Source organism: Marmota marmota, unplaced genomic scaffold (assembly GCF_001458135.2).
Source record: "Marmota marmota marmota unplaced genomic scaffold, marMar, whole genome shotgun sequence".
NCBI lineage: Eukaryota > Metazoa > Chordata > Mammalia > Rodentia > Sciuridae > Marmota > Marmota marmota.
Window position 1 is genome coordinate 13,716,802 of NW_025999924.1, and position 20,532 is coordinate 13,737,333.

A 20,532-nucleotide genomic window follows, 5' to 3' on the forward strand; every position below is an offset into this window, starting at 1 on the left:
TTCTTTTTTTTTTTTTTTTTTGGTGGGGGGTACTGGGTATTGAACCCAGGGATGCTTAACCACTGAACCACATCCCTAGTTCTTTTTTGTATTTGATTTAAGGATAGGGTCTTGCTGAGTTGCTTAGGGCCTTCTTAAGTTGCTGAGGCTGACTTTGAACTTGTAATCTTCCTGCCTCAGCCTCGTGAGCCACTGGATTGCAGGTATGGGCCACTGCTCCCAGCAGTGCAGATTTTTTATGTATCAACTAATATTCAACAATGAACAAGTTTTTTATATTGTACGAAGCCGGGTTCAGTGGTACATGCCTATAATCCCAGCAGTTCGAGAGGCTGAGGCAGGAGGATTGTGGGTTCAAAGCCAGCCTCAGCAACAATGAGGCACTGAACAACTCAGTGAGACCCTGTCTTTAAGTCAAATACAAAATAGGCCTAAAGATATGGGTCAGTAGTCGAGTGCCCCCTAAGTTCAATTCCCAGTCCCCACCTCCACCAAATTTTTAACTTATGAGATTGTACATAGTTTTTTGTTTTTTTTTTTTTTTTAGTTTATGATGGAACTTTATTTCATTTATTTATATCGAACCAGTGCTTCACACATGCTAGGCAGGTGCTCTACCACTGAGCTACAACTCCAGCTCTGTACATAGTTTTATTATTATGACTAATATTATATATTTTACTCTTTTTATTAGTACATACTTACAATGTCATAAATATATTTCAATTTTTTATTATGCTTTTAAGAGGCTGACTTTCTGGCTTTAAGTTTTTAAAATAGCTTTACTAGTTTTATGGCTATAATAGTAAGACATTGAAAATTTTTAGAAAATAAAAAAAGGAAAAAATTATCATATTTGTGATCCCATCACTGAGAAACAAACCAAATGAACAACATCCTGATTTTAGTACATCTAAGTGCTATAGTTTGGATCAGGAGTGTTCCCAAAAACCATCTATTAAAGGCTTGGTTGCCAGCCTGTGGGCCTTTTGAGAGATGGTGAGAACCTTTAGGAAATGGGACCTATTAGAGGGAAGTTAGGTCATTGGGAGGAGTTTGTTTGAAGGTGATACTGGGACCCTGGCCCCTTCCTCCTCTTTTTTTTTGCTTACTGACTACCAGGAGGTAAATAAGCCTCCTCCACTGTGTACTACCACCACAGTGTCCTTTGCTGCCACAGGCCAAAAGCAACAGGGCCAAATGACTGTGGACTGAAACCATGAGCCAAAATAAACTTTCTTTTTATTAAGTTGATTTTCTCAGGTAGTTTGTTGTAATGTTGAAAAGCTAATATAATATGTATGTATTTAAAAATAAAACTAATATTTTATCTACTATTTTATAGGCTGTCTTTTAAAATGTAATATCTATTACCCATTTTTCTATGTACACAAATATGGGCATAAGGGTTTTTTTTGATGTTGTTGGTTTGTTCTTTCTTTTTATCTTTTTCTTTCTTTGCACTGGGAATTGAACTCAGGGATGTTTTACCACCGAGCAACACCCCCAGCCCATTTTATTTTATTTATTTTGAGACAGGGTTTTGCTAAGTTGCTGAGGCTTTCCTCAAACTTGCCATCCTTTTGCCTTAGTCTTTGAGTTGCTGGGATTACCAGTGTGCACTACTGTGCCTGGTGGGAATAAGTATTATTTTTAAAAATTTTTATACCTTTATTTAATTTATTTATTTTTATGTGGTGCTGAGGATTAAACCCAGGGCCTCGCATGTGCAAGGCGAGCACTCTACTGCTGAGTCATAACCCCAGCACTAAAGGAATAAGTATTTTTTTAATAGCTTTAATATGTGGAATTTATTCAGAAGTTATGTATTTTGGAAATGTATATTGTTTTTAACTTTTCCTGCAAACAATACTATGTTTAACTTCTTTGTATAGCTCTTTGCATTAATCTAATTTTTTTTATGACAAAGACCTAGAATTGGAAATGCTAAGTCAAAAGTGTTTGCTCGTTTTTATTGGTTTTTGATATGTAATCAAATCATCTACTAGAAGGGATTTTTTAAAAATAATTTTTTAGTTGTAGATGGACACAATACCTTTATTTTATTCGTTTATCTATATGTGGTGCTGAGGATCGAACCCAGGGCCTCACACGTGTGAGGCAAGTGCTTCACCACTGAGCCACAACCCCGAATATATATTCTTGCTAGTAATCTGTGAGAGTGATCATTTCCTCCACTACTACCAAAACAAGAGTATTAGTAATCTTTTGTCAATTTTATGTTGACAGATTTTATGTTGAATCACATTAAGATGAAGGTGAAATATTTTGATATTTTTTTTTACTTTTTGACCATTTGTATTTCTTATTTTTCTAAATTGCCTGTTTATATACATAGCCCATGGTATTATTTAGATACTTATTTTTCTTACATGAAATCCATGGGACAAAATGTAGCCTGCATCAGCCTCTCACCAACTTCAGGGTTTTTTTTTTTTTAAGAGTCATTTATTTTATTTTTAAAAATTAATTAATTAATTTTAATTAGGTATATATGACAGCAGAATACATTTTGATTCATTGTATACAATTGCAGCACAACTTTTCATTTCTTTGGTTGTATGCAGTATAGCGTTGCACCATAATTTGCAGTCCTACATGTACCTAGGGTAATGATGTCCATCTCATTCCACCATCTTTCCTGCCCCCATGTCCCAATCCCTCCCCTTTGCTCAATCAAAGTTCCTCCATTTTCCCCAATCCCCCCCACATTATGGATCAGCATCCATTTATCAGAGAGAACATTCAGCCTTTGGTTTTTTGGAATTGGCTTACTTCGCTTAGCATGATATTCTCCAACTCCATCCATTTACCTGCAGATGTCGTAATTTTATTCTCCTTTAATGCTGAGTAATATTCCATTGTGTTTATATGCCACAGTTTCTTTACCCATTCGTCTGTTGAAGGGCATCTAGGTTGGTTCCACAGTTTTGCTATTATGAATTGAGCTGCTATAAACATTGATGTGACTGCATCACTATAGTATGCTGATTTTAAGTCCTTTGGGTATAGATCCAGGAGTGGGATAGCTGGGTCAAATGTGGTTCTATTGCAAGTTTATAAAGAATCTCCATAGTGCTTTCCAGATTGGTTGCACCAATTTGCAGTCCCACCAGCAATGTATGAGTGTACCTTTTTCCCCACATCCTCACCAACACTTATTGTTGTTTGTATTCATAATAGCTGCCATTCTGACTGGCGTGAGATGAAATCTTAGAGTAGTTTTAATTTGCATTTCTCTAATTACTAGAGATTTTGAACATTTTTCATACGTTTGTTGATTGATTATATATCTTCTTCTGAGAAGTGTCTGTTCAGCTCCTTAGCCCATTTATTGATTGGATTGTTTGTTTTTTGGTGTTTAGGTTTGTTGAGTTCTTTATATATCCTGGAGATTAGTGCTCTAACTACAAAGCTATAGTAACAAAAACGGCATGGTATTGGCACCAAAATAGACATGTAAACCAATCGTACAGAATATAAGACACAGAGACAAACCCACATAAATACAGTTATCTCATACTAGACAAAGGTGCTAAAAACATACATAGGAGAAAGATAGCCTCTTCAACAAATGGTGCTGGGAGAACTGGAAATCCATATGTAGCAAAATGAAACTAAACCCCTATCTCTGACCATGCACAAAATAAACTCAAAGTGGATCAAGGACCTAGGAATTACACCAGAGACCCTGCGCCTAATAGAGGAAAGAGTAGGCCCAAATCTTCATCACATCAGATTAGGCCCCAACTTTCTTAACAAGACTCCTAAAGTGCAAGAAATAAAATCAAGAACTAATAAATGGGATGGATTTACTAAAAAGCTGCTTCTCAGCAAAAGAAACAAGGAGGTGAAGAGAGAGCCTACGTTTTGGGAGCAAATTTTTGCCACATGCACCAACTCCAGTTTTAATGCTGTGGGGGATCTGCAGGAAAGGCTGACACTTTGACCTTGGAGCTGTGTAGGCCCAGGTTTTGGAGACCCTAAAAAAGAAGATCGGATGGGAGCTGAAGGAACTGCAGTTCCAGCTGCTTCCCCACGCCAACAAGTGAGCTCAGATCAGCAACAAGATGTTCATATTCCACAGTGCGACCTGCACCAACCTTCAAACTAAAAAATATGACTACTCCTTTCAGGTGTCAGGCATAGTGTCTCCTGTGGCCCTTACTACCCAGAACTATACAAGGAAGGGAAATATAAGTCCAGTTCATCTGAATTGACATAATACAAAGCCACCAGAACTCTAGTCAATTGATTTTTGTATTTATGTGTGAATTGGTTTTTATTGGTTTGGGAAATGTCACTATGGGGTTTGACCTTTCTGTACCAGGAATGCTCATTCTAATCATCCTGAGACGGTTTTTGGAACTTTTTTTCTTTTTATTGGCACTGCTCTTGCCACCAGCAGCCTCTTCAGGCCCACTGCTGACCCACTCCTCCTAAGAAGAGAATTTCCGCCTTTTCTTGGAGATACTCCTGCTGCCTGCCTCTTTTGGATCACTACCTGTTTCCTCCTTGGACGAAGATTTCTTCCTTTTGGGAAGACTTGTGCTGCCAGCTGCCTCTGCAAGAAAATTGCTATTTTTCATCCTTTAGTAAAGTTGGGTAGTTTTCTTCATATACATTTCCTGTTTAGTTTATTCCTTGATGTTTGGACTTGTTTTTATTGTAAATATTTATGTTCCCATTTTTTCTTACGATTATTTCTGGCCTATTGAAAATCATTTTAGTATTTATCTTGAATTTTCCATGTTTTTTCAACTTATATTCCAACAGTTTTCAATTGGTCCTCCTGGAAGGCAGTCATTTCACCTGCAAACTAATGTAGTTATCTTTTTTTCTGATAATGTAATAATGTTTTTTTTTTCTTATACCCCCATTGCCTTGATTAAAGTTGCCAGAACAGTGTTATAACAGCTATGCTGTTTTTAACTTTTAAGGTAATATTTCTAGTTTTTCATCATTTTGGTTTCTAAACTAAGTGATCTTAACATTTTTGGTAAACCAGCAGTTCTCAATGTTTAGTGAACATAGAAATTATCTAGAATACATACTTGCTTAAAATGCAAATTCCCAGGAATGGATGTTAAATTTTACTGAATGCCTTTCAAGTAACCATATATAATACCTTGTACATTACAGGTACAGTATATGATGATTTTTCTTTTGTTGATTCAACAAATATTTAGCACCTAGTATAGGCTGAGGATATGGAGGTAAACAAAGTAGACAGAGTCCTTATTCTCTCTTTTCTTTTCGGAAATAATTTTATAGCATAAACACTTGAAAGACAAGTCTTTTGAGTCCAAAGGTATTACTTGTACACTGTTTATATTTACATTTTTTGAGCTAATTAGGCTACTGCATTCTCTCTCTCTCTCTCTCTCTCTCTCTCTAAGGATTAAACCCAGGGGTGCTTAATCACTGAGCTAAATCCCCAGCTCTTATTATTTTTGGTATTGAGACAGGGTCTCACCAAGTTGCTGAGGCTGACTTTGAACTTGGGATCCTCCTACCTTAGCCTACTGGGCCTCTGGGATTATAGGTATGCTCTACCATGCCCCACAGTTGTACCTTTTTTTGACTGCTTGATTAAATTTATGTTTTACTGCTTTATTGATAGGTAAACATCCTCTGACCTTATATATAACTTACGTAATTTTGTATGTTACTATGATGTGAATTTTTTATCCTTTTTAGTTCTACTTAATCATTTTTGCCTTGAATTATGTTTGATATTAATATTACCACTGTTGCTTTATTTTGTTTTGTTTTTTCAGACATGTTTTTTCTCATTTCTATATGTAAATATTATTAAGATTTTTCATTTGAGGTTTTCTCTTATGACTAGTAACAGTGGCTGTTTCCTTTTGTTCTAGTCTAATTATGTTTGCCTCTTTATAGAGAAATTTAACAAATTAACATTTGTCCAAGTATTTATAGTTGATATCTTTGGTTCCTATTGCTTTTGGAGGGAGCTGGAAAAGGAGTAAAGTTTTCTTTTCTTTTTTTTTCTTTTCATTTTGTATTGATCAAGTTTTCTTTATTTCTCTTGCACAGAGATTCAGAACATCTATTCTTCAACCCCGTCGTCCCCTAAAATCATACACAGGTGTTATAAATTCTAAGGTAAAACTCTTAAAATTCATGATTGTCACAAAAGTAACAGTCCTACAGTCATGATCCTTTTCTCTCAGAGCTCTGTAAATGTTTCTCCATAATATACTGGCACTTAGGGATGATAATGATCACATTCTGTTTGTTTGTTTTGCAGGTGGCTTTTTTGTTTTGACAGAATTTCTGAGGGTTTTTTTTTTTCTTTCATTACTCAAATCTTTGTCTTTTTATTTTCTCCCTATACTTTGGAAAAATTATTTGAATGTGTTCTTATTAACTTGTTCTGGTTTTTTTTTTTTTTTTTGAAACATTCGTTCTCCTATTCATTGCTCCTGTTGACTTTTTAATTGGTCAGGTTTTTCATTTTTCATAATTTCTTATTTTCAGATTGTTCCTTTTTCATGAAAACCTGCAGTTTTTCATTATCAATATATTTTGTTGGCATATAGCTAGCTGACATGCAATTAACTATTTATTTATGTGTTTAAAATGGTATACTATGGACATTTAATCTCTCTCTCTCTCTCTCTCTCTCTCTCTCTCTATTTGTTTATTTAATTTATATGTGGTGTTGAGAATCAAACCCAATGCCTCACACATGCTAGGCAAAGCGCTTTACCACTGAGCCACATCCCCAGCCTAATTCTATATATTTAAAATATACAATTTGAAACATTTTGACATATGCATTAAAATATGAGCCCAGAAACTTCACCCCAATCAAGATGAGTGTACACGTCTCTCCCAAAGTTTCCTTTTGCTTCTTTTTAATCCTTGTGTTCATGTCCCCAGGAAACAACTAACCTGCATTTGTCACTATGAATCAGCTCACATTTTGTAGAATTTTATGTAAATGGAATCATACTGTGTGCTCTTTTAAAAACATATTTCTAAATGAAAATTTTAAACATACAGAAAAGTAGAGAACAGTAGCAGAATAATGAACTACACTACACCCATTCCCTAGATTTAACAATTATAATGTTTGCTTCATGTATTTTTTTAAATTAATAGATTTTAAAATTCATAAATTAATATATTTTAAAATTAATGACTTATTTTTAAATTACTAGGACTTTATAAACCTAAATAGCAGCTTTTAATTGACAGAAAAAATTAAGCAGACATTGCAGAAAGTTCCAATATACTCCCTTTTCTACTGTACACATTTTGGTACATTTGTTATAACTAAAGGACCAACACTGGTACATTATTACTGACTAAAGTCCTTAATTTTCTTTAGGGTGCATCCTTTAGGTTATATCGTTTTGTGGGGTTTAACTACATAATTTTGTTTTGGCTTCTTTAACTTACTATAATTATTTTGAGATTCAATTCTGTTTTATGTATATCACATTTCTTTTTATTCCATATTTCATTAAGTTGTTTACTTGTTGATGAACATTTGTGTTGTTTCTAGTTTGGAACTAATGCAGATAAGATTGTTATGAACATTCATTTATAAGTCTTTCATTTCCCTTGAGAGAATGCCTAGATGTGGAACGACTGGGCCATATGGTAGAAATGTGTCATTTTTTGAGAGTTTGGAAAAAATTTTTCAAGGTGATGGTACCATTTTTTTCCCCCACTATCAGTGTTTGAGAGTTCTGGGTGATTTATACCTGTAATACTAGCTACTCAGAGGCTGAGGCAGGATGATCACAAGTTAGAGACCAGTCTGGGCAACTTGGTGAGATCCTGTCTCAAAAAATAAAAAGGGCTGGGGATATAGTTCAGTAGCAGAATGTCCCTGGATTCAATCCCTAGTACCTCCAAATAATAATAACAACAATGACTATTATTATTATTATTATTATTATTATTAATAATAATAATAATAGAATGGTAAGCTGCAAGAACTAGGGAAGTTCTGAGAAACCTGCAATTGGACCTAAGGACTTGATGTTCTCATAATTCCCTTAGCTTTTTGTCTTTTTGTTTCTTCTGGATTTTATTTTCCTGTGCTGTTTCATGTATTGGAGTCTGTGGCCTCCAAGAAGAGGAATTTTCCCCACCAGCTTTACTTAGGAAAATTCTGAAGTGAAGTCTGATAGGCCCAGCTTGGGTAACCCTCATCTTTACATTGTCACTCTTTTAAAGGAGATAAGGAACTCAATTTATAAACTCTGGAATTTAGGTGTAATGATACACAGTTTTCCCAAAGGGAGGGGACACTGTTGTCAAAAGAAGTATGGGAAGTAGTTATTACGTACTCAGACACAGTGCATGTCCAAGATGTCATAACATTCTCAGAAACAGAACTATTTGATGACTCCAAGGTAATAGATTACAGTCAGTGGGCTTTGTGAAATTCTCCTTGTTATATACTACCATTTAAACTATTGTTCCCAGGGCTGGGGCTGGGGCTGGGGCTCAGTGGTAGAGCACTCACCTAGCATGTGTGAGGCCCTGGGTTCAATCCTCAGTACCATATAAAAATAAATAAACAGAATAAAGATATTGTGTCCATTTACAACTAAACAAAATATTTTAAAATGAATAAAAAATAAACTGTTGTTCCTGTGAAACTAATCTATTATACTTGGGCCACATGACATGTTGTATACAACATGTAAGAAATGCTAGTTTTTACAACTTGGTTTTTACATTTGTGAAGTTATGCTGATATTCTGTTTAAATATTATATGACAGTCTGTAGTCTTCATTAATATTTGTCTCTGCTTTTTATTTTAGGGTACTAGAAATGAAAACAAGAATATACTGTTTGTTCCTAATGGCTTTTAGTATATATTAACATATTGTTTGTGATGGCATCTGAGACTGAGAAGACTCATGCTTTATTGCAGTCTTGTAGCACTGAGTCTCTTATTTCTAGCCTTGGTCTGGGGATATTTTGCTTAGTAGCTGACAAACTTCTTCAATTTTCCATAATCCAACAAAATGACTGGCTTCGTGCCCTCTCAGATAATGCAGTACATTGTGTGATTGGCATGTGGTCATGGGCAATAGTCATTGGAATCAAGAAGAAGACTGACTTTGGAGAAATCATTTTGGCTGGATTTTTAGCCTCTGTTATTGATGTGGACCACTTTCTTCTAGCTAGATCTCTGTCTTTAAAGGTAAGAAGCATGTTTAATTTTTCTGGCCTTTTCCTTTAATTTATTTTGTACTTTACAGATTTCTTCATAGCATGAAAACTAAAGAGCTAGAGAGCTTATTTTAAAATGTCTAGAGCTAGGGTCTTATTTTACAGCAAGAAAGCCCATTCATTCAGCTTTTTTGAGTACTTAGTACTTCCCTAAAGATGCACACAGGCATGTTGATAATCAGATTATTTGCTACTACAAAGTGCCATGGATGCACATAGAGTAAGGATCCTCTAATTATACCTGAGAAGTTCAGTGTTAGCTTACAAGGGATGTAATAGCAAACTAATTAACAGGAATCATTTTCAGTTCTTTTTGCATCAGTGACCTTTCTTTAGGACTACACTTAAATTTTTCCCCTTATTCTTCATGTTTTACAGTTAATGTGCAGCTCCTAAGTGCGCCATGGAAGTTGAATAGTTTATGGTGGTTCTCAGTCCTGGAGAATGACTTGAATGGATTCATTCCTTCAGTCCCTCTTGGGACCAAAGGCATGCATATCAATGAACTGTCTAAAATACAGTGGAGGATAATATTATCTAATAATGTCTAGTGGAGATAGTGTTGTCTAAATGTCAGATTTGCCTATCCTTGGCACGTTTATGACCTATAAACTTTCAGGAAACAAATATAGACTCATAAAGCAAGAACTTTGCTTCAGAAGCCACTGACCTAGAACAGTACCTGGATCACCTAGTAGGTGTTGAGTAAATATTTGTAGAATGAATGAGAAAGTATTACTCTTCCTATTATGTATCAAATACCAGCTATTTCTCAGAAGTTGTTTAACTTACTTAGAAACTTACTCAGTAAGGAATTCAGTAATTATCACTTAAAAACGAAATTTAACTTTTTTTTTTTTTTGCTTTATGTAGAGGCACATAACATTTTTGCTTAAAATTTTGGAATCAGAAGATTTGAGTTTGAATCCTTGTTGTGTGAAGTTAGCAGAGCACTTTTGTTCTTTAAGTTTTCATTCCTTCATCTATAAAATGTAAATTATACTATTATTTACCTCATGGGGTTGTTGTGAGGAATAAATGAGCGTGTTGAATGTCATGGTAAACAGCCAATAATAAATGTTAGCAGAGATAGGGATAAGCCATGAAGCTTTATAGAAAATGTAATTCATAAACGCATTCTTCTGGAACTTATCCTGTTTTAATTTTGAAAAACATTTAGGTTGAATAAATGTATTTTAAAAGTTCATTTAGAAGTACTAGTTTGGGGCTGGGGTTATGGCTTAGCGGTAGAGTGCTCACCTAGCACGTGCCAGGATCTGGGTTTGATCCTTAGCACCACATAAAAAATAAATAAATAAAATAAAGGTATTGTGTCCAACTACAACTAAAAAATAAATATTTTTTTTTATAAAAACAAGTACTGGTTTTATGAATTCATGAGATATAGAGTTAAATCCAGTACCAAATCCCAGCTTTGCTATTAACTGCACAACATGGAAGAAGTTCTTGCCTTTTCAAGTCTCCATGTCCTCTAAAATACCACCTAACTCATAGGGTGGTTATGAGGATTAAGTAGGATTACGCACAAAACCTATAGCATAGTATTACATTGGTCTACTGAATGAAGTTTTAGAATTTTTTTTCACATTCACTGTCAGGTGGCACATGATTATCAGCAATAAATATCAAAACTCAGTAAGTATTCATGACAGTGATCTATTTTTGCCTCTATAATAGGCCATTTTCTTCCTTTTCTATTCATGAGAATCTACACTGACATTTCAGAAATCAAACAAGCAACAAGAATATATTGAGGTTGTTTTAATCATCTTTTTATATTCATAAATAAAAGTGTGAAAAATCAGTACCCCTCAGCACAGATCCAGAGCATAACCATGAATCATCTCGATGTCAGGTTGTTGGTTCCTGAAATGCTTACTGTAAGCTGCTTGACCCCACCCTGCCAGTGAAAACCATGTGCTTCCTGTTAAATGTCTTATGGGTCTTCTCAACAATGCCATGATTAATCTTTTACTAACAAGGATTACAAACTTACCTTTTCTTATTATAGTGCATGAAAGTGCTCTGTGGTGGAAGGAAATGAATTGATTTAGATGTGAAGTTTTCTGTAGAAGTTCTCTTAAACCCATCAGAAACTGTTGTTCATCTGAACTTTATTCAGAAATAAGGTTCTGATAATGATCATGTGTGGTTTTCTGTACAGTATACTTTATTTTCACATCAGAAAGATTACAGCTTATCTACTTGAAATAATCCTGCTACCATAAAATCTATCATTTTCCTATGTATATTGCTTTTAATGAAAGTTTTAGAACATTGTTCAAATTTAGTTAGCTGATTATCTATTCAGAAGTATTTCTGTCTGGTTCTCAATGTACCTCTAACAGTGTACACACACACACACACACATTGTTCACTCTTGTGCTCTTTGTAATTGCAGAGTACTAGAAAGAATGATATAACTACAACAAGATCTTTACTATTTTATTCCTCAAACTTTATTTTGGTTTACACTTTTCGAAATCTCTTTAGTTGGGAATATAATTCATCTATTTTTGTTATGTTACTTTTACTGATAGGGGTTTAAGGTTATAAAGTTTCTCTAATTGTACTTTAAATGTATTCCATGGTTTCTAATTTGAATTTTTTGTGTGTGATTAGTTTTGAAAAACCCTGTAATTCTGTTTGTATTCTCCTTTTTTTAAAAGAGTTGTTTAATAAAAAAATTTAAGTTTTAATTAATAGGATGATGTACAAATTATATAGCATAACATTACATTGGTCCTTATTTTTGAATTAAAAAAAATTCTTATATAATTATGTAATATTTTTAATCATTTGTGCATTTCTTTTTGAAATTTGTTTTCTTTGTATTCATTAATATGTGATTGGTTTCTTCAAATGTTTCATGAACACTTGAAGAAGAATGTGTATTTCTCTGTTTTCAGAGTATATAATTCTGTAAGATAAATTTTATTGACTATATGGCTTGTGTCTTCTCTGCCTTTCCTTATTCCTCTCTTGATCTCTCTTGGATGGCACTATATATAAGCCTCTTTATTTATTAGAGTGTTTCTATGTTGCCTTATGTCTTTATCAAAATTGTTGCTGTATTATTTGGTATATATATATTCATTAGTTATATTTTCATGGTGAAATGTAGATTTTTAGAAGCTTTTTAAAAATATTTTTTTAATTGTAGGTGGACACAACACCTTTATTTTACTTATTTATTTTTATATGGTGCTGAGGATTGAATCCAGTGTTTCACACATGTTAGGCTTGTGTGAGCTAACCACTGAGCTACAACCCCAGCCCTTTAGTGGCTTTTTAAAGATAATTTAATGCTTTTTACTCAAATTATGATTGTCTGATATCAGTATCACCACCCCTATTTCTTATTTGTCTGCTTTACTTTTGCCCCTTTGTTTTGGGCCTTTCTGAATTTTATTTTATTTTTTTTCCCTTAATATACAGCATATCATTGGATTTGGTTTTGCCAAATTGAAGGTCTTTTTCATTTAATGAGTGAGATAAACCCATTTAATGAGTGAGATAAACCCATTCATATTTATAAACATTATTGATAGGTTTAATCTAAAATTGGCCATTATTTTGTTCAATTATGTGTATTATATTTGGTATATTCCTATCTCTATGATGTACTTTCTTTGTCATTTTATTTTTAAAATTTCTTTTGTTCTTTAGGAAGGCTTATATTTATATTCTAGTATTATTTCTGTTCATATATCTTTTTAATACTTATAGGCTTCCACTTTCTTAATTAACCTTTAACTATCTTGTTTGTTAATTGTTAATAGTATCTTTTAATTCTCAGCTATCAGCTAAACAACAATATTAGAGCTCACTTTACTTTTTTCTTTCCCCCCTCTTCTCCTACTATTTTTTTGGTTGCTTTATTTATTCTAAGAACGTACAATATCTATATATTATTTTTATACTCTTGTCCTCACTTTTAAGTCTTTTATTTACACTTAAAAATATTAAATGTTCATCATTAGTCAGTTTGCTCAGGTTTTCTTAGTCATTTCTTATTTGGGTGAAGCTTACAGATTTCTCAGAAAGATTACATTTTTTATGACTTCTTCCTTATTTGAAACAATTAACTAATAGAAAAATACTACATATTAAAATTGTTGCTAATATCATACTATTATTATTGCTTTGGTGTTTAAAGGCAGCTTGGTTAAATATAAAATCCTTGGCTCACATTTTCTTTCCCTGAGCATTTTGAAAACACTGTTCTTCTGTTATCTTACTTTGTTTTGCTGTCATTGTTAAGTCCAATGCCATTGTAATAACTCTTGCTTTTCTATGTTATTTAGTCATTTTGCTTAGAGGCCTTAAAATTTTTTCCTTTACATTAATAGTTTTACCAAATGTATTGTGGATATATAACTACAAAGGTAGAGACAAAAGTGGAATAATAATACAGAAATGTTATATATTCTAATTAAATAGAAGTAAAACAACCTAAAATATGGAGGAGAAGGGGGAGTAAGACGAGTTTGGAATGAATTCTGATGTTTGAAGAATGCTAGCTTGATGGGGGATGGGTTACAGGATTCCTAGTTAAAGGTGATCTGATTTGACAGTGTGACAAGATACAGTCTCTTAAGAGGATAACTTTTTTTTTTTTTATGTGATTTTTTTTTTGAACAGGGAACCAGTTTTTTGTTTTCTTCTCATTCTTTTATCCCTTCGCCACTGTTTTAGCTATTTCGCTATTGTGACTAAAAATGACCCAACCAGAACAACTGTAAAGTAGGAAAAGTTTATTTGAGAGCTCATAGTTTCAGGGGTCTCAATCCATAGTAGGCTGTATTCCTCAGGGCTCAAGTCAAGACAAGACATAATAGAGGAAGAGTGTGGCAGAGGGAAGAGTCTCACATGATGATCTCGAAACAGAGACAGAGATTCCACTCTCCAGATACAAAATATAGATCCCATAGCCATGCCCCCAATGAGTCATTTCTTCCAGCCACACCCCACCTGCCTCCAGCTACCACCAGTTAATCCCATCAAGGATTATTTCACTGATTAGGTTAAGGTTATGGCCCAATCATTTCTCCTCTAAACCTTCTTGCATTGTCTCACAGGTCAGCTTTTGGGGGCCACCTCACATCCAAACCATAACAGCCACCCAGTTTCCAAAGAGCACCCTTCCCCTTCCCTTCTTTTTTACTCTCTTCCCCAGAGTCCATGCTTTTCAAAGCCTTGAATCAAGTACACTGGTAAATCCTTTCCCTGTAGTCACCAGGCCCCTTTTTAGTATTTTCACTTTTAGATTGAATTTCTCTTTCTCATGGTGCTTTTGTGTCAATCTTAGGTTTCCTTTCTCTCAATACAGTTTTTTTTCTGGCTGTGGTGGGGTGAGAGGGCTTGAGAGACCATTGATTTGGTGTTTATTTTAATACTTAACAAATACCTTGGAGATGGAGCATTCTCTGACTTCTAGCTATGCTGAGAGTTTGGGCTTTGTATACTTTTCCTTGTCCTTCTTGTTCTGTAGGTTTTTGGAGAATGTGTGGGGAGACATAGACCTATAAGATCATTGCTGTCCTCAACTTTCCTTTTGCTAGGAGACATCTAATTGCAAATTGGCCTTTAAAGTGGATAGGAACAAAATCTTACAGATCATTCAGGGGTTAAGCCTGAAATTTTCATTTGTTCAAATATTGATTATATTTTTTGCAATGACTTTAAAATTTTATTGATGTTTATTTAACTCCACTTTAGAATACTTGTTTAAAATAATGTGCTCTTTCTAAATATGGTAAGTAAATTTTGAAGGTATTCTGGCTAATACAAAATGGTTATAATAAAAACATTCTCCTTTTTTTGCCTTCATTACATAAGGAATATTTTATTTGGTCGTGAGATTTTGTTATTGTTATTGTTGCTCTTAGAGTCCCAGGCAAATTGTTAAAATTCAAATTATAGGAGGTAGAGATGACAGAGAGAGGATAGTTAATGGGTGCAGGGGTGCATTTGCATAGGAAGAATAACTTCTTATGCTCTGTAGCATAGTAGAGTAACTGTGGTTGACAAAAATTAACTTTATATTTCAAGATAGCTAATAGAAAGAATTTTGAATTTTTCCAGCACAAAGAAATGACAAACGTTTACAGTGGTGTCTATGCCACTTACCCCAATCTGACCGTCACATATCACATGCATATATTAAAATGTCATACTACACCATATTAATATGTACAGTTATTATGTGTCAATCAATCAAAAGCTTAAATTAAAAAAATCAGAACTACACAAACCATATATTTAGGATATAAACTATGTTTATATTTTGGCTTTTCTAAGCAAATAATACAAAACTTAAAAAATTAATCACTGTGTCCTGAGACCTTGATTTCATTTTTAATGCAAAGGATACCCTGCTCATGCTTTTATCTTCTTTGCTTTATATAAATGTGGCATATGTATTCTGAGGTGGTATTCTTCCCTTACATTTTCTTTGCATATGTTAAGATTCAGAAGCAGCTATAAAGTGTTGTTTTGCCAAGAAGGAAACTATACTTCCTGCTTCCCCCACAGGCAGCTTTGAGTCTTCCACGAAGACCTTTCTTTCACTGCTCTACTGTGATACCCATTGTGGTTCTGATCCTGAAGCTTACTATGCACCTTTTCAAGCTCAAAGATTCATGGTGTTTTCTTCCTTGGATGTTATTCATATCCTGGACCTCGCACCATATTCGAGATGGAATTCGTCACGGCTTGTGGATGTGCCCTTTTGGAAAAACTTCTCCTTTGCCATTCTGGCTTTATGTGATAACCACATCATCTTTACCTCATATCTGTTCATTTGCTATGTATTTAACAGGGACCAGACAACTGATGTCTTCAAAACATGGAATTCATATTGATGTCTGATGTAACTACATGGCTCATAGAGAAGCAAATGGTTCAGATGATGATAATGAAGGGTAGCCAACATTAAAGTGAATTTTTAAAACACAGATACTTATATTGTTTAATTTTTATAATTTTTGAGTACTTCTTGCTCAGAAAGTTATCTATAATTTTCTTAAAAATTTTATTTATAGTGGTTGGGTATGGTGGCACACACCTATAATCCCAGCGACTTACAGGCTAAGGCAGGAGTATCACAAGTTCCTCAATTTGGCAAGACCCTTTCTCAAAAAAATAAAAGAGTTGAAATATATAGCTCAGTGGTAGTACAATCCCTAATACCATAAAAAAATTTGTTCTATATCTCATATATGTCACTCTAGTGCAATATTACACTCTTACTTATGCCATGATATGTTTTTATTGCTGCTTGTGTTTCTGTGGCTTTATTAGTAGTTTTGTTAGATTGACATCCAGTTAGTTGTCTGGGATTATACTTGTAAATTAGTCCATTTCCTGATGAAAAGCTTAGATTTTAGGATGACAATTTTATGGAAAGTTAACCATATTTGGGTCTACTTTTTCTTGAAATGTTGAAACAATGAAGTGACCAAAATAAATGAGATTATGAATAAGGTACATAGTGAGGGCTAACATGTATTTGTTTCACATATATCAATTCTGACAGAAACTTAACTTTTAAAGTACTTTATGAGTTATGATTACTGGCAAAATCTGATTCAGAGCCCTCGTAAGACATAACATTCATAAAAGACAGTGACATTAGACCTAGGTTATGATTTCAGAAATCAATTTAAGATATAGTTATAACATGTTAACTGTAGTTACATTTACTAAATTTAGTATCTTCACTCAAGAATCTCATTTTAGTGTTTTAAAAAACATAACCAAATTTAAAAAGACGTTTGTTAACAAATAGCATTAACAAAATTCTGGTACATATCATTTTAAAGGTAAACTCCTGATTGTGCCATTAAAATAGTTTTAGTTGCTATCACTTTGTCTATACCCTGTTCTAAAATATTGTACTAATTAAATCATCTTTTTAAAATCTTCCTGATATTTCAGGGATATAACTATTTTTTCTAAATAAAGTAGTTTTAGGAAATTTGCTTTTTCCTTTGTTCTTTCAGGTGGATCTTCTACTAAATGATTAGTATGTATTACAGGAGGAAAATTTAGTTGCTATAGACTATATTTCCACAGTTTCATGTTACTTTGATATTAAAGTCAGTATCCCAGAGGAAACCTTCTTTTCTTTGTGACCTATGTGCCATCTCTTATCTTCAGATTTTCTTACAGATTTGTGAATTATAATGCTAGCGATGTGTGCCTTATTCTCCAAGAAAGCAATGCCTTATCCAAAGCAGAGTTTTATTATCTGTTAAGTTAAAGAGAACTCTCTAAATTGTTAGAGAGGTTCAAGATCCTCAGAGAAGTAACCATTTTTCTTACTGTTAAATTTGTTGCAATATGTTATGTTTTACAGTCTATTAGATCTTATCATCTGTTATTTATTATTTTTTAAGAGTAATGATTATGTATATTTGTGTGGTATAGTAGTGTACATTATATAATGGGGAAAATTTGTTTAGAGATTTTTAAAAAGCATTTGATTTAAGAAATTCATGGAAATAAAGTCTTATCTGTGTAACATTTTCTAAATTACAAAACCCTTCCTACTTTTTTCTTTATATTAAACAAAAAAAATTAAAGGGCCTTATTTAAGAATTTCATGTTGGCATTTGGGGGATTGTACAATTTTTTGTTAATTAGAATGGGAATTCACTTTGACCATCACTCTTTGCTTAAATAGTAACTGGAAACTTCACGTGTGGGTCTATCTCAGTTTTTACCCCTACTGTCAGAAACATTCCTCTTCCTTTAAATGGTCCCTGAAGCTATGATTGGAACCTCCAGGAAACCAGCAATCATCTCCACATGTCACCACTTTGCTCTTGCTCCTAATGAAAGAATTTGTGTCAATGCAACATCACATGTTGGATTGTACTTCGTTTGCCTGCTTGTTTTCCCATCCTCCACACATTGTCTGTTCACTTACTGTCTGTCTCTCTGGGCTGTTTGACTGATCTGACTTCCCAGACTGCTATTTTCTTGAGCTATGTTATTCCTTCCGGCTTTGGAGAAACTGCTTCCACTGAAAATTTTCTGCTCATCCCCAAGTGTTGCCAACTGGTAACAGCTTAGAGTCTTCACAGAGGCCTGGGGAAGGAGCTCTGACCAAGAAGATAACTAAGGTGAGCCTTAGAGAAAAGAGAGCAGACAGGACAAACTCACCATGGACCTGCACTGATGAGATGAACTGGGTTCAAAGGAGCAGGCTGCAACATTAAACTAAGAAAACATCAAAGAAATTACGCAACACACGGACATGAATGTCTCAGATCGAGTGTGGGACTGCTCTGCCACCTTAAGGGTCAGCTTCCAGGCTGGAAGGTGCTGGAAAAAGAGAACATGCACACAGAATCTCTTTATTTTTATAGGGGGATGGGGACACACAAAGGAGTTTTGAGAGAATGTTCCTCGCCAAACAAGGCAGGGGATAAGGTTTTAAAGGGGGATTGTCCAATCCCATTGGGTAATGCCCAAGTCCAGGGCTAGAGCAAAATTCTTTGCCCAGCAAAGGAGGTCAGTTGCTTTGCACAGTGCATGGTGTTCAATGCCAGACCAAACACCCTTCTTACTCAATGCTGAGAGAGGATGCTCAGCTCATGGGCAGGGCGGTCTCTCACACTAAAGGTTTATATTTTCAACTTACCTAAAGCCCAAGGTATTCTCAGTCAGGCCTATAGATATAGGTGGGAGAACACACTTTTTATACTAGGAGTTTCCGTTGTTGGACTTTGTTTCCCAGAGCTACTGAAGGATGATTGAGGTCATTTAGTCTTGTGTTCTGCCTTCAAATTGGACAAGCCCTGTGATTAGCAACCATACTTTTACAACTTTCAAGAGAATTTCTAGTAATTTTGCTTTTTATATCCGGTTGCAAAGAAAATAGAACAGTTTTTTTTTCCTTTCACATTGTCAGTATGCATAAAGTCTGCATATACAAAGTCCAATTTATGATATAATAGCTATAAGGCTCACAGGCACCTTGCACAACTTTGTGGCAACCAAGAAAACATCAGGATGGCAGAATAGGTGATGCCCAACCCTCTGAGTATGAAATTCTGTAAAAACTTTTAGATACCATTGCCATATTTTAAATACTGTAAGCATAAATAATGATGTATCTTATGCTGTATATTAAATTCTCCTTTAAAAGCAAACTATTTCATATGATTGCACCAGCTAAGTAGTAAAATGCGAATATCTAAATGTCTAGAAAATTAGAAATTAGAAACCAGCAACATCTTTTGATTTGTGGAGGGGAGAAGCAGCTCTTACTCCTCAATGGTTGGTTCAGGGGCCATGCTAAGAAGTTCAATTGCAGGGAGCAAACACAGTTGAGAACTGTGCTGGTTTCTTCCCTGCTGTGTCCAGCTGAATTTGACTAGAAATGTACAGAACCAAAAATAGTTGTGCTTATGTATCATTTGGCAGGCAGTGTCCAATGCTTTGTATATTTTGTGCCTCTTCTAGATGTCATTACACATTAACAAAGAACAAAGAATAGGATCTTTACCAATGTGCCAGTGCATCCAGCCAAATAATGTCATGTTATTTGATCCCTGTTGTACTGACTGCAAAATATATTATACATACAGCCAGTCAGTAATAGCATATGTAATAAATGTGCAGACATATTTCCATTTGTTTTCCTGTGGGTCCTTCTCTGTGCCCAAATCATAATCTTAATAATGAGAAAATATTGAACTGTTATTGATTCTAAAGATAGAACCCTTAAGGAATTCACTAATTACTAATTTCCTCTATATGATGCATTTTCTCTTTTATGTGTTGAAAGACATACTGAATTTAATTCTAATGCAATCTGCAATGTGAGAGGTTGATTTTTATGCAGTTTTATAATGAACTTAGAGATACTTTGTGACAGGGTTATTTTTAACTCTTCATTTACACCAAGAAATGTTTATTTCTGATTATTGCAAATGATTTCAAGTATTGTAATGGTTATATGTTTTCAAAATAATCTATTTAAATTGGAAATCTTAAGACATTCAATCTAACTAAAATGCAAAATAAAACAATGAGGCTTGTTTGTTTATCTTCTGCTTAGAAATTTTTAAAAAGATTTATAATACTCAGTATTAACAGGAACTATCAAGAAATGGGCATTATTGGTAGAACAATAAATTTACATTTTATTGTAAATTTTATTGTAGAATTTTGTAGCATATTTTAAAAGTGCAAGCTATTTTACCCAAAAATTACAATTTTAGGAATTTATTTCCAGAAACTAAGCAGGT

At 34.1% G+C, this 20,532-nt stretch overlaps 1 protein-coding gene across 19 annotated transcripts in view; it reads left to right on the top strand.

The window, feature by feature from the left end:
- Window positions 1–20,330, top strand: part of Tmem267 (transmembrane protein 267) — a 24,001-nt gene extending 3,671 nt beyond the window's left edge. For 5 of the 19 annotated variants that reach the window (XM_048800070.1, XM_048800069.1, XM_048800062.1 and 2 more), the window contains 3 exons: window positions 6,082–6,150; window positions 8,833–9,218; window positions 15,806–20,330. In XM_048800070.1, the coding sequence (XP_048656027.1) occupies window positions 8,907–9,218; window positions 15,806–16,141 (648 nt within the window). In that variant the 5' untranslated portion in view covers window positions 6,082–6,150; window positions 8,833–8,906 and the 3' untranslated portion in view covers window positions 16,142–20,330. Of the gene's footprint in view, window positions 1–3,386; window positions 3,449–4,426; window positions 4,622–5,489; window positions 5,567–6,081; window positions 6,151–8,832; window positions 9,219–15,805 lie in introns of those variants that run through there. The other 14 variants (XM_048800066.1, XM_048800061.1, XM_048800060.1 and 11 more) reach the window with 7 other exon arrangements.
- The last annotated feature ends 202 nt before the right edge of the window (window positions 20,331–20,532 follow it).